General features: G+C 53.4%; 1 protein-coding gene across 1 annotated transcript in view; it reads right to left on the bottom strand.

The window, feature by feature from the left end:
• Window positions 1-14554, bottom strand: part of CDH22 (cadherin 22) — an 86056-nt gene that overhangs the window by 8648 nt on the left and 62854 nt on the right. The window contains 3 exon segments of the mRNA XM_055814619.1: window positions 4973-5087; window positions 5401-5522; window positions 13409-13545. Of these exon segments, the coding sequence (XP_055670594.1) occupies window positions 4973-5087; window positions 5401-5522; window positions 13409-13545 (374 nt within the window).

Raw genomic sequence — 14554 nt, 5'->3', positions numbered from 1 at the left:
ATGTAGTCTATTTGACCACAGAAGTGAAGAAAATTTTGCCCAGATCTGGGAAAAAGTATCTTAGAAAATGCATCCAAAGCAACCTCCTACAAAACAATGTAATTTGTCTTGGTAGAGTTGTTTCTTTACATGCAGCTGGCCCAAAGCAGTCACTTCAGGATGTATATCTTGGCATAGATTTGTTTGTATTGGCACAGTCTGAGTCCTTGCAAAGAAAAGCTAGACAGGCCCAACCCTGCAGCCTCTTGTGTCTCTTCTTCTGTAGCAGCTTTCTGCTAAGTCCATTCTTGGGGTCACGAGGTTGAGGAGCAGTGTTTCCCAGGAGGTAGCACTGAAATTTGAGCAGACAATAATCCCCAGCTTTCCTGCATACATGAGTTGTACTTGGGTTTTCCTGCCCAGTCCTTGTCAGGCTGCACTTTGTGCTCAGTCACACCACTCTAAAGGTGGTGCCATGTGCTCTTTGAAGCCCTGAGGCAAACCATTTACTATCCTTGCCATCTTGCTACACAAACTGGCATATCCTCTGAAGGTTTCCTACGCCACCCTCTCCCTGACCACACAGTGATGCTCTCTTGTGCCGCATCATACTACCTTGTGCAATGGACAGGAGATGGCATCTCTGCCTGCTTGAGGAGCAAGTCACCAGACAAGGCAGAAGCCAACACGAGTTGAGTGTGCAGGGACCCATCAATACTGCCATAGGAGGAAAGTTTAGGAATTAAATATACTCTGGTGGTAGTGTAACATCACTAGGAATAATAAAATAATTAAGTCTCTCAGACTCCCTCTCGAAAGAGGCTCTTGGCAGCTTCAAAGACAGACTAATAAACACTTCTCATAACTCAAATGGCAGAAGGCAGCCAGCTACGTCCAGTTTGGATTTCAGGATCCCTGCCCTCTCCCACACTCCCTTCCCCTTCCCCAGCAGCTGTTCCGTAGCACCAGTGCCCGGGCACACCAGCTCCAGGAGGTGCACACAGCTCCTGGCCAGGCCCATGGCCACGCTGCTGCTGGAGCTGCCCAAAAGCAGCAGATCCCTCCTCCAGCCCCAGGTGGGTGCAGTTGGTAGGAGACGTATTTTTCCCTTTTGCTTCTTCCTTCTCTCAAGTTCTCCGGGTGCCAGGCTGCAGCACCACTGCTGCTCATTTGCCTTTTGCTCAGCCCCTGCAGAGATTCGACGCTCTTTTTCATGCCCCCCGTCTCCTCCCTCAAAAAAAGAACAGCATCTGCACTGCTCGTGCCGAGAACAGCATCCCTGCGGGGCTGGAGACCGCTTCCTCTGTCCTAAGGCAATCCTTGAATCCTAACATTTTGCTTTTGATTGTTATGATTTTCAGATCTTCTATCACCCATTACATGCTCCTAATGAGACCTGCAGAGAGTTCAGACATCTGCTTGCCTAGCCCTTGAGCACCGGAGTCAGTAGCTCCATGTGTCACTCCATATTAGCCAGCACCCCTTCCAGGTTGATGGGCTTGGATGCTTTCTACCATCCCTTCCAACACAATTAGCATTTCTTGGAGAACACGATTTAAGGCTTTAATTGCCTTTGATTTTGATCCTTCTGTGATCAATTTTCTCAGGCCAGAAAGACCAAGCAAAAGGCGAGTTCAGAGGCAGAGGATGGTGAATGCCTTTGGAATGGCACCAGTTGGACCCAGGTGAGGTCAGCTTTTCCAATTCTCTATCTTCCTTCAGGCACTTCATATGCTGGGCATCTTCCTTCTGGATTGCAGCCACTGTTACCACACATGACATTTATTCCTTGTTTGATGAATTAGGAATTGCTTGAGCACTCCCTTAGACAGCACAAAAGCAAGTAAGAAGAGATACCAGTAGGAAACGGCACTGTGTCTGAAAGTCTGGTTCCTGCGAACCAGCTGTAATTCGGCTAACACAGTCTCCTGCACGGTCACCTTTTGCTCTTGTATCTCTGGCCTGAATCATCAGAGCCGAGGCAGCTCCACATGCAACTGGGAGCTAGCAAGCAGGGCTGCGGGTGTTACCTGCAGGCACGTGCAAGGTCTGTCCCCACTCGGTACAGCTTTGGCTGCAGTGGGGCCTGACCCAGCAGGGTTCAGGCAAGTAGCACCATCGTAACTGTATCGTGGCAGCATCAGACCTGCCATGTGCCCACTTACTAGCAGGTACTCCACAAGCTTATCTGATGGACAGGCTGCCCCATTAACCACCTTGGGCTTTTCTCAAAACCCTCGCAGGCTTCCTCCATGCTGCCCACAAGGAGCCCTAGAAGAGCCCAGGCAGTGTTCAGCGTCTTCTACCCTCCTGTGCTACCCTGCCTGGCTCTGCTCCCACCTGTGTGACAGGGCTCTGCATTTTACCATTTAATCGGCTCTCTTTCTGCTTCCCCAGCCTCCTGCAGGGTCCCTTCTGCCTGCAAGGTGCCTGCCCCAGCAGCCCCCCTGCAACAGCCCCCCTGCGCTGCAGCCAGCTCGGAGCCTCGGACACCTTGTGGCTAAGTCACTGCTGGCTGTAGCCATCCTGCCTGACCAACTGGAGCGAGAACGTTCTTGAGCAGACGCTGGTCCCTGCCATGCTAAGGACAAATCACTCATCTGAGGTGGCTTTCTGCTGCCTTGTAGGAGCCGAGGGAGGTGGGTGCAAAGCAGAAGAGAGAAGGATTTAAGCAAGAGCTTAGCGAATCCATCTGTGCTGACATCCATCAGTGTCACTCCTTGGCTGCAAAAGCAGTATTTATAAATCACGTTTCAAAACTGGCTACAAATTTGTACAAAGAAACAGATGGGCTGGTGGTAGCAGTTTGTCACCACTGATATTTATATGGAGGAGTAGAGACAAGTGCAAGAGGGGTGAACACACGAAAGGGAGGCAAGGGGGGACAAAGGAGGATGCAGCAAGGGAACCCTTGAGAGCAGGGAGCGAAGGTGAGCACACCCAGTGCGCTCAGTGGACTGAAGAAGCAGGTATGGGAGGAGAAATCAAAGGAGAGAAGATGGCACTAAAACACACACACATTAGGAGTGAGGGGTGCCTCCATCTGCACAGGCAGCTGCTTCCCCTTGCTGTGGGAGACTGCATTGCTTCGCAATTGGGAGGGTCTCCAAACAAACTGGGAATAACCCTGCAGCAACAGCATTTGTTTTCCCGAGAGCAGAAGGTGGGAGGCAATGCCAGCTTTTACTCATTTTATGCAGTGTTGTACCACATGCAAAGTTTGTGGGATTGTTTAGCATGAAGGATTACCCCGTGCAACAAGAGCCTCACCCACTCAAGAGAGCAGCAGCTCTGGAGGAGGCGGGAGCACAGGAGCCTGTGCCCTGCACCCTCCTGCAATGCCAGCTTTTGGGTCATTGCTGGTGAACCCTGGCTGCCCGAACAGGGGATGCTTGATTGATCCACACACAGCACCTGACAGTGAAGCAGCACCTGATAAACTCCAGACCAGCTGAGCAGCAGTGATGGCTCTGGGATCGCAACCCAGCCGTGGCAGACATCCCAGCTCAGGGCAGGGAGTGGGAGTGCAACCCCAGGCCCCTCGGAGCTTCTGGAGGGGTCTAGGTAGGGATGGACGCCAGGGTGCAACTCAGCACGCTCAAGGACATTTTGATAAATCCCTTCAGAGAAAGTGAAGGAAGTTAATCACTGGATGTGGGGCAAAATCTTGCAGAGGATTAAAGCTTGCTTACACGATAAGAAGCAAAGGTCTTGTGAGCAGCTGCCCCATGAGTGCAGGGGGAGGGACTCAGGTCAGAGACAGCTGCACTCTTTAGGACACAAAGCAACATCAGTCCTTCTACAATTATAACTGAAGCTTTTTGTTGAAAGTTCCATTTTGTCTATCCCTAATAATGCTGAGCCAAACTGAGCAAGCAGGATCTTACGTCAGCAGAAGGCTCCTCTGATAAGCTCAGAACAAACTAAATCAGACTTTTGACAGACAAGGCTGCAAAAACAGAGAAGAAAAAAAAATGTAAAAGAACCCCCAAAACAAAGGAAGCATTTCAGTGTGGTCTGCTGGCTTCCATCTGGGCTGGCTTCTATCTGGGCCGGCCCCTTTGACAAGTAAGTGCACATCTGGCTGGAGAAGGTCCCAGTTTCTACATGGGTCCCTGCTGTACTTACCACTGCAGTCAGCACCTAAATTCAACCAAAACACCAATAAAAAATACAAAGCGGCCTGGTAAGTACCTTTCTGGATTGTTAATGTCCACACAAACGCAGCCTGACCTTGCAGTCTGCAAAGCCAAACAGTAGCCAGGGCTCAGCCATCAAAACCTGTGTTGCACCTCACTGGTTACAGCAGCAGGTGACGGTTGAGGCATCGGGACCGGCTCAGCCCAGAGGCACAAAGAACCCAAGAGCTTCCCAGAGGAACAGAAGGGCCCTGCCTGGCTGCATTTCCCAAAGGACTGGATAAACCTTAGGAAATGCAGAGGACGCGTGCTCCTAAGCCACCATCTGGCTCCGCTGGCCAGGTCCCAGAGGATCCACCACAGCTGAGGGCTGGCTGTTGCACGGCCCCACTGCCTTCTGAGCTGCTCCCATGTGCCAGGGGCTGCCCACCCGCACAGTAGCCCCAGGATGACCCCTGCTCCAGGATTTACCTTGAACAAGGATAAATCATAATGCTCAACAGAGGAACGTGTTCATCTGTAAATCCACATCATCTCCTTGCCTGCAGGCAAGTTAGAGATTTCGCATCAAGACAGGGACTGAAAACCCTGGAAACACTGAAGGCTAACCAGACAGCACAAGAAGAGCTCTGGACTTGTCTGTAGCAGAGAAAAAAGTGACAGAGCCTCCCTGAGGAAATCCAAACCGCTATCTGACCAGCCCCCCCATTTCAGGTTGGCAAGGAGCCTTGCAGAGTGCCCAAAGCACCCCGAGCTCCACCTGGCACAGATGGACCATAAGCCCACAGCCCCGCAGCCAGCTGTGCCACTCAGCCAGGAGGCTGCAGCACTGGGAAGGGTGCGGCAGGGCTTACCCTTAATATCCAGCAGAGAAAAATGGTGGTTGTTGGCTTCAGGTGCCAGAGTGAAGTAGAAATGATGGCCACTCTGAGGCTCATCGCGGTCCACGACGCTTATTGTCTGGATCAGCTGTGGGGAGAAAGCCAAGGTGAGATCAGTGCTGCCTCCTCAGCCTCCCCCACCAGCCCTGCTCACAGGGTCCGGTCCAGCAAAGCATCACTGGGTTCTGCCACAGAAAGGGATGAGCCTTTGCCCCTGTAGATGGGCTTAGCTGTAGGACACCAACGAAGTTGTTCCCAGTGTGACAGCAACTGCACAGGAAGATATTCAGGCAGAAGGGGAAGGATGGCTGGCTGGTACTGGTCCAGAGCACTGCTCAAGGCACAAGACTGCTGCAGGCACTGACCAAAACCCGGGAGAAGGGCTGGGGGACACCTGCTACCTGGCCTGGCTTGGCATCCTCGCACACTGCAGCTTCATAGGGGGTGGCGAGCTCAGGTGGATTGTCATTGACGTCCAGGATACGGATACGGAGAGAGGCTCTTGACACCTGTGAGTGATTATCTGAAACGAAAAAGGAAGCAGAGCTTCAGCAGGAAGTGCCATGTGCTGCTAGCAGGGAGCAAACCCTCCACGTCCCTGCCGCCCAGAGCCCAGCACAGCTGCTGCCAGCGCAGAGGGTCACGCAGCACCGCACCTCTGCCTGCCCATGGCACAGACTGGCGCTGCAGGCCGGCAGTGCCCACAGAGCATCGCTCAGCCCTGCCCCGCCTGTTTTCCAGTGAAGAAACCCAACTGCTGGGCTGTGTTCCAAGGACTCCCAAAATGCTGCTGTTGGCCTGATCCACCCCTGGAAAGCCCCCAAGCAAGTCCCCACATAAAGGTCACGCCGCTGATGAGCATCTGTGCTGCAGCCAGACAGCACTGAGAGGGGACAAGCAAACTCAGATGCGAGAACATCACAGCCTGGCTTGGATCCTGACCCTCACACCCCAGGAGCTAGCAGCAAGGCTAAGAGACGAGCGAGCAGAGCCAGGATGTGAAACGGGGGATCAACTAAGAGCAGCGGGCAGTGATGAAATCTGCCACATGCACCTCCACCACGCCCAGACAATCCGGGGTTGAACCCTCTCTGTCAAGGTGTGAGGCTCCTGCCCTGGGACCCAGGCCTCGCACACTGACACCGGCTTTTGCATTGCCAGCAGCAGCTTGAACCTGAACTAGCACCATCTGCCAGCCAGCACAGGGGGTCACATGGCAAGACCTAGGGCAACCCCTATAGCCCTGCCCTTGGCAGCCCGTGCCTCATGCGGGCAGTAGTCCAGGGGGGCTCGCAGCCCACCCCCCTCCCATGGGGCACACGGAGCCACCAGCTGCACCCGCCTGTGCTGTTCCAGGCTCACATGACACATGGGACAGGGATCACATTTACAGCTCCCTTCACTGCAGTGCTGCTCTACCCCACACACGCACCGCAAAGGTACATTGAGCCCTCGCTATAAAATTATAAATCACTCTGGAGGGCCTAATGTTTTCTGGAGCACCTCATGCGCTTCCAAACATAAGAACTCCCTCACACTCCATCTCCTTTGTTTTACCCAGAGGTTGCAACTGTGACAGACCCAATGCCTCTCTCCTTGCAGCTCTGCTGCCTGTTTGTCTATAAAATTAATGCTGGCCCCCGCAGATCAGGTGGGGGAGGACCCAGGGGAGAGATTTAGTGCTGCTCCATAATTAGCCAGGAACCTAAGCCCTCTCCCCAGAGCTGCCTTCACCCTGTTCTCCTGTTATCACTCCCTCTCACCCAGACCAGCTGCTCTGGTGATTAGATGCTTGTTTTCAGGGGAGGGAGGCAGAAGTCGTGACTAAAAGCCTGGAACTATGCGTTATTTTAAAAGCCGTGTTGGTGCAGTGAAATAAACTGCAACTGCTTTCAGGGGAGAGGAAGGGGGAGACAGCGGGGCAGGAAGGGATGTGCCTGATGCCCACCATGGCCACAAATGAGCAGGAGGAGAAAGGGTTCAATTTCTGAAAGAAGAAGGATGACAGCATCTCATCACCCTCTCTTCGGCGCACAGGAAGATGGATAACTATCCCTGCTGCTCAGCTCTGGAGCAAGCCGGCATTGCCCTGGAGGCACTGCCGAGAGAAAGATGAGGAAAAGCAGAAAGAGAAAGGAGAAAGAAGAGCCTGGGACCCCATTCCTTCTCTTTCCTAACTGCGATCGGGAGGAGTGGTTCCTCTCCCAATACCCCACAGTGCCCAAGCCGGCTGCTAGCAGGAGCTGGTGCCAGTGCTGCTGAACTCTACCCAGGACCTCTGGGCTTGGCATGTGCTGTGGAGGCTCTGCAGGGCCAGGCTGGGACACCTGGGCGACCCAGAGCACAGTAGTTTCCCTTCAAGATCACCTCTCTCAGCTGCATCAGGAGGGATGTGCTCAGCGTATTTAGAGATGGATGTAACCATAGGCCCATTCTCTTCCACAGCATCAGTGACGAGCTGCCAGGAGTGTTTTATGCTGTGCACGTGAGTGGGGTCATCCATGCGCCACTGCACAGTGCCAAGGACCCGCACTGACCCCTCTGCCAGAGCCATAACTAATGTCCCAGTCCCCTGAGCGCAGCTCAAAGCACAGTTGTCCTTTCTGAATGCACCCTGTCGTAAAGAAGCCCTCCTTTTGCCTCTTCCAAAATTGCTGAAGCCTGAGGCTCAGGCTTACTCCTGGCTCAGTGACAGGGTTAAAATTTGATGTCTCCAAGAACATAAAGGTTAGAAATGCAACCACTGCATCGTTGTCAGCTCTTCCAGTGAGGCACACATTGACTTCTTTTGGCCGTACCATGATCTATTTGAAGGTTCCTCAATTGCTTTCTTTATCAACCTCCCTCTTCCTTTGAGCCAGTACCTAGATTTAAGGGTGGAGAATATGAAAAATGGTTGGATGTATTTGAAACAAGTTATCTCCAAAACACCTCTGAAGTATGTTTTCTGTAACTGTGTGGCATAAACTGAATTTATGACGGTCAGAAGCCTGATTAAGATTGTTGGAGTACATCTGTGCTGACAGGCGTGATGCCCCTAACTAATGCAGACCTCACATCCACAAAGCTAAAAGCTCTGACCTGTGTTCCTCTGCATGGCACAGAAATACACACAGACGCCCCTACACATGCTCAGCAGTCATGTACTCCTGCCAGGCAGAGCAGCAGGCTGGGTGGATGAGGGCTGTCGAAGGCACAGCAGTGTGCCCCCGCAGGGCTCTGCCAAGCGGCACCTGGCCAGGGGATGGGGCGCAGGGCTGCACGTGCCAGGCTGAGCACAACTGGAGAGGGAAAAAAAAAGTAATCTTCCATTGCAGCATCTCTCCTCGGTAGCTGGAAAGCTCAGCTGACTGACATGCAAATTAGTTTAATTATTTCTTCTTCTAAAATAAATTATATTTTGCAGTGGCTGCAATATGTTGTGTCAGGCAAAATTACATTCAATATTTTTAAACTAATTGATGTCAGCCTTGAGAAAACCTGATTGACAGCAGCGAGGAAACTAGGCTGCTACCTAAACGCTTTCCTAAATTAAAATTAAACATGCCGTTTTTCTGCATTTCCTTCAGGAGTTGGAATGCTATTAATCTGAAAAGACTGAGGTAAGACATGGAAAACACACAGAACAAGGGGGACATGCTGGAAACACAGCAGCTGCAGTATGGGAGCTCCAGGCTGATGACTGGCAGCTGCCTTTGCCAAAATGGGCTCCTTTATTTTGGAGCTGCTAGGGCCGGAGGACAGAGCTCTGCCCATCACCTCCATGCTGCAGCGTCTGCACTTTCCTCACTGCTACAAACAGCGCAGCTCAGGACAAGCAACAAGCACAGGCCAGACCCCTCTGTGCCGAGGTGCTGCTCGGTGGGACGGGCAGCAGCTATGGAGCAGGGGAAAGCCAGTCCTGCTGCACGGAGACACTGGAGACTGAGACTCAGATGCTCCAGCTGGATCTTCAGCCACATCCCAAAGTATTCTTTTCTTAATTAATCACGAAAGTAATCTGAACAGGACAATATCCTTGGCGTTTTGCATCTGATTGTTTAAGACAGCAGCTTGCCATCTTGCTGGGTTCTGGACAACCGACTGCCTGCAGGACTGACGCAGAGCACAATTGGGCAACTGCTCTCAAGCGCTGGCAGCTTTGCAGCAGCAGCTTACAGTAATGGGAAAGCATTGCTGAGATGCCCAGCCACCCTGCTGTGGCAGGGAAGAGGAGATCCATGGTTACTGCTGCACTGAGATCCAGTCCTTACCCCTTCAGACCCTTACACATACTCACAATAAAGCACTTTGCATTTTTACACCCAAACCTCTACTGTGAGGCTCTCAGTCCAACCGCTGCTGAAGCACACATACCATCTGCACTCCTGCCTGCATACATAGCCATGCAGTGATATCACACCGTCACACATTCTGCAGCTTTCCTGGGGTCTGAAACATATTTTGAGGGAAGCCCAGAGGACTGTGGGCTGCTGCTTGTGGCTCAGCACCCGGGGAAGCACAGCTCAGGGACGCTGTCGGGCAGTGTACGACCCACCCTCTTCTGCCTCAAGACCCAATTGGTACAATAATGCGTTCCAAATTTTTATATCAGTAGGGAAGCCAGAAGAGGCAGGGTGGAATTTATTCCTCACTGTCTCAGCAAACTGGGAGAAAAAAATGCAGAATAGATGATGGGGATGGGCCACGCTGCTTTCCAGCACTCAGGCCACGGCTGTGAAGCACAGGGTGCTTTTGTAGATGTCAGAGCAGCTGCCTGACTGCAAAGCAGAGCACTGATGGCAAGGACGAAGCAGGGGCACGCCAGGGGTATGGCTCATTGGACACAGGCAGCTACACCAGAGGCTGAAACTGGAAACGTGGCTCCCAGCTGGGGGGAAGCAAAGCGGAAGCAGCAGTTAAGCCAAGTAACATATAAATGGCTCTCACCTCTCCTGAGTCCTGCCCAAACTCAGCAGCATGAGAGTCATTAAATCGCATCCAAACACAATGCTCTGATTAAAACCAGTCTCCAGGAGGAAGATTTATCATCTCAATTACCAGCAGTGGACACAGCAGTCAAGGCCTCATCATTTTACATGAGCAAAGAGCAAAACAAGAAGAGAATCACTAATATTAGCCCAAGGAAGGTAAACAGCTTGTGAGTGAGATGAAGATTTATCTCTGGAAATACTTGGCCTGGTCCCAGGCCAGCCTTGCTGAACAGTCCCCATGCTTCCTGCTGGCTGCCACGTGGTGAGGCCAAATATTCTGCTGGTCACCCACCAGCTGAGGCAGCTCACGCTGGGGAGTGCCTGTCCCACCGGGGGGACCTGCCCCTCCTGCCAGCAGCGGGCAGCCCAGCAGCTGTCTTCTGTGGCTTTTCTTACTGCTCCTTCGATGCAAATACACTGTCCTTGGTTATCTGGTAGGGCATGCACCCCTGGACATGATCTCTGCTGCAGCAGTGCAGGGTCCCAGATGAGGCTCTCAAAGGTGGTGGGGGACAGCTCTTGCATCAAGCTGCTCAAACCTGACAGGCTGCCTGCTGGCACAGGTGCTGTCAGCAGGCAAGCCTTCCATCAGCTGCCCTCTGTTAAGCCCTTGCCAGGACAGTCCTGCCAGCAGACAGGGAGGGCAGCTGGAGAAGGCTATAGAGAGGCAAGACCTTGGTGCGCTCCAGGCCACATGCCCATGCACCATGGGAATCGAGCAGGCATTAGCTTCCGAGCAGCCTCGATTAGCTGGGGGGCCAGGCCTGAGCCCAGGCAGCAGGATGCCTGGTCAACTTACTCCATTACTCCTGCAAGGTTTACATTTCATTGAGAAAGGAAGAATATTTTACCACTTGCCTCCACTGGAGTTGACAGCATCCTGCCCAGCGATGCAGCAGACCCCGCAGCAGCCAGCTGCAACCTGTACGCCACAGCAAACACCACGGGGCCCTGACAGCTCCCCCAGCCCCAGGCACCTGCGTGCCAGGAACTGCCACACCAATGCCAGGAACTGCCACACCGATGCCAGGAACTGCCACACCGATGCCAGGACGGAGGCTCCCAGCCACCCCGTGCTCTGCGCCCATGCTGCTGCAGCTGATCCCACTGCGCCAGGCACAGCCTGACAGCTGCTGCACGGCCCTGCGCTGAAACCCCTCTATCAGTTGGAAGGCTGTACCTTTACAACTGCCCTTTCCACTAGAGGATTCAGACATAAATTGTACTTTAAATTCAATATCAGTCATTAATATTTCATGATTACAAAATGTTAAGGATAATGTCACTGGGAGGAATGTCTGGGCAGTTAAAACGGATGAGTCAGAGCACTGAAGAGTCTCCCTGGCTTTTGAAGCGATCTAGCCTGACAGGCTTCCCTGCCGGAGGGGAGCCGCAGCATTTACTGACTTGTTCTGAAACCCTAGCTGCTGCGTGTAAATATTGTCCTTCTGATTCTTGTCACCTCACATTTCCTCTGGATGCCGAGTTGTGCTGCAATGCTGTGATGCCCTCCCCCTGGCCACTGCTGGCAGAGCCCCCCGCAGAGCCCCCAGGACGTGCCACAGCTCTGCAGTGGGTGACCCCCACTCTGGTGCGGCTGGGCAGTGTGGGCACGCCTGCCCGTCCCTGCCTGACACCAGGTCACCCAGCTGGCATGCACAAAACATCAGCACTGAGGGTCTTGGGACATGCAGCAGAGCCAGGGACATCCCCCTGGGGCAGCGGGGGTCTGGCCAGGGCTGCTGGCCCCTTGCCTGGCCAGAGCAGATGGCTGCTGCTGTGGCAGGGTGACCCTGCAGCAGGAACCGATCTCTAGGCTCCAAGTCAGCCCCTGACCTGGCTCCTTGAGTGAGAAGAGCATCTTCCTGCTCAGGACCAAGCAAAGAGAACCAGAACTCCTGAGGGGTGTCTCAGAGTGAAGCCGGGGGAAGGCTCCTGCCCGCAGGCAGACAGGCAGATGTCAGAAGGTGCTTTGCACCACGGCAGCAGCCTGGCACCAGCTGCCATGGGGTGGCAGAGCACAGCATGTCCGAGGCTGCCCTGGCGGCTTGTGCATCTGAAATGTGGAGGACTTTGAAGAATACGGCAAAGTGTTCCTGCTTCCCAGCATGGTGCCTGGAATTAAAGCCCCTGCTCCATCTTCACAGAGGAACGCAGAGCACTCCCTGGGGCCCAGAGGGCCCGATCCACCACCACACATGGGAATATGCAGAGCCCATGAGCCAAGGCACTGTGCAAACATGATGGAGGGCAGCAGGATGCCCCAAGGGCAGCTTCCTACCTGCAGCAGAACACCCACAGGGAAGTGAAGCTTACCCTTTGCTGCTATTATTTTCTTTTCATTCATCAAGAGGAGTTTATTCACAGCTCCTCTGAGCAGCAGGACCCAGGTTTGCTCTATTCTTTCTTAAATGGAGAAGAAGAGACAAACAGAACTGTGCTGGAAGCACCCACGCCAGGCTCTGTTGCCCCCACCACATGGAGAGAAGATAAACCAACAAAACATGCAAAGCCACTAAGCTGTTCCCTCCCTGGGCAATCCCAGTTGGGTGTGAGAAGTTTTGGCAGTTACTGTAAATACAGGCTAAAGGATAGCACAGCCATAGGGGAAGGAAAAGACCATCACCACGGCTCTCGTGGGAGGGTCAGAAAGGAGCTCAATTTTGGAAGAGGACAAAAGAGCTTCCCCTCATCCTCTGCCTGAGGCTTTTCCTGGTGGGCTGCAGGGTGAGGCCAAGTGCTGCGGCCAGAGCTGGAGCAGCCCAGCAGCACCAACCCTGGCAGCAGTGCTGCTCCCCGTGCCCAGCACAGGGGCTTGGGGACACTCCGCCCCCACAGCCCCTTCCCACTGCTGCAGTGCAGGGACCTCCCGGCCTCTCCTTGCCATGCCTTGCCAAGCCTGCAGCCACACCAGGGGCAGGGAGACCAAGGAGCAAGGGCATGGGAGGCATCCAGAGCCACAAACCCTGTGTGCAGGTACAGCCGGCAAGTCCCAACCACCATGAGTCTGCAGCAGAAGCAAGTGCTGGCAGTTATCTGTGCCACAGTTGATGGGCATCCACCCACAGCACATGGCTGAACAGGGGGGATGCAGGTGATGTGAACGCAGACCCCTGGGAACCCCCAGAACCGCTCAGCAGGTGTGAATGTAGGGAGTGAGCTGCACAGGGATGACAGGCAGAGCTGGTGCATAGATAACAAATTTGATTAGTGTTCATCAAATATACTATTCAACCATGCTCCCTTATTAATGCTCAAGTCTGGAAGAGTATTTTTAGGTTGTCTAGGGAGATGTCAGACTTAGTGCTGCTGCGTTATTTTTTTTTAATTCAGTGTTAACACTTGCCTCTTGGTCACCTCTGCAGTGAATGCACCCATATTTCCCCCTCTGCCCCAGCACAGACTGTTCGCTCCACACAGCATTCTTCCATCTCACCTGCTTCCATTGCCAGGACAGTGATGTTGTGCCACCCTGCTGTCTCCCGGTCTAGGACCTTTCCTGTCACAATGGCACCTGTGTTGGCATCGATATCAAAGATCCTCTCAGCATCTGTGCTGCGGTCGATGGCATACCTGAGATCAGGCAAAAGGGGAAACAGTCAACAGCTGGATGTGCCAAACCCAACCTTGCCACCAGCCCCAAAAATATAGGAATGTAACGCAACCGGCCCTGTATCACCACTCTCACTTTTCCTCTGCTGCACACGAAGGCCATGCTTCTACCAGGCCGCAAGTGCAGAGCCCTCAAGTAAAACTCAAGTGTGGCTTTTGGTGCATAAAGCGGAACTAAGCACAGGCTGTGGACAAGGGGAAAAACCTGCTCTGATGGGAACCTTATGCTCAGGACAGACAGAGCGATACAGAAATCACGGGCTGTAACTCCACTCATGACCCTGAAAAGCTTCTGAGCTTTAAGTTCAGGAAAAACACCAACCGAAAGTGGAGGAAGGCACCCCTGCTTGAGAAGCCCATCACCCCCCCCAACCCCCTCTCCTGATCCTGCCACAGCACCCACCCAAGTGAGAGACCTGAAGGACCACAGAGCAACACGTGGGCGGGCTGTGAGCCAGACCTGCAGCTACAGCAGTTACAAATGGCAAGGTCTCCTCCAAATCCAGACCGAACCTGTGCAACTGGAGCAAGAACCCTGGCACAGAGCAGTGGGCAACAGCCAGCATCCTCACAGCCAACACAGCACATCATCCCCAGCACCCCTGAGATTTGCCACAGTTTGGGCTTCCCAGTTTCACAGGAACAGGCTGCACAGCTCCTCCAGCTCTGACTGGCTCCAGCTGCTCAGCAGAGACCCTTCACACACAGCTATCATTCTTCTCCTTCAGCTGCTCCAGCGCTGCCCCAAACAGCACAAGGAGCACCACACCAACAGTCCACCCACTCCCTGTGTCACCTCTTCCCAAAGAGCAACCTCGCAGATCACGAGAAGGATCACACACCGGGGGTTTAGCCCTGCACCTTAGCCATGACACCACAACCGCAGGACACACCACTGGGACTGCCTGGATCTCCAACCAGCAGAGACATTACACGCGGAATAAAGCAAGCTAACATTAAACCAGGGCAC

Source organism: Falco peregrinus, chromosome 9, assembly GCF_023634155.1.
Source record: "Falco peregrinus isolate bFalPer1 chromosome 9, bFalPer1.pri, whole genome shotgun sequence".
Classification (NCBI taxonomy): domain Eukaryota; kingdom Metazoa; phylum Chordata; class Aves; order Falconiformes; family Falconidae; genus Falco; species Falco peregrinus.
The sequence above is the reverse complement of the archived record's forward strand: the minus strand, read 5'-3'. Positions and strand labels throughout refer to the sequence as shown.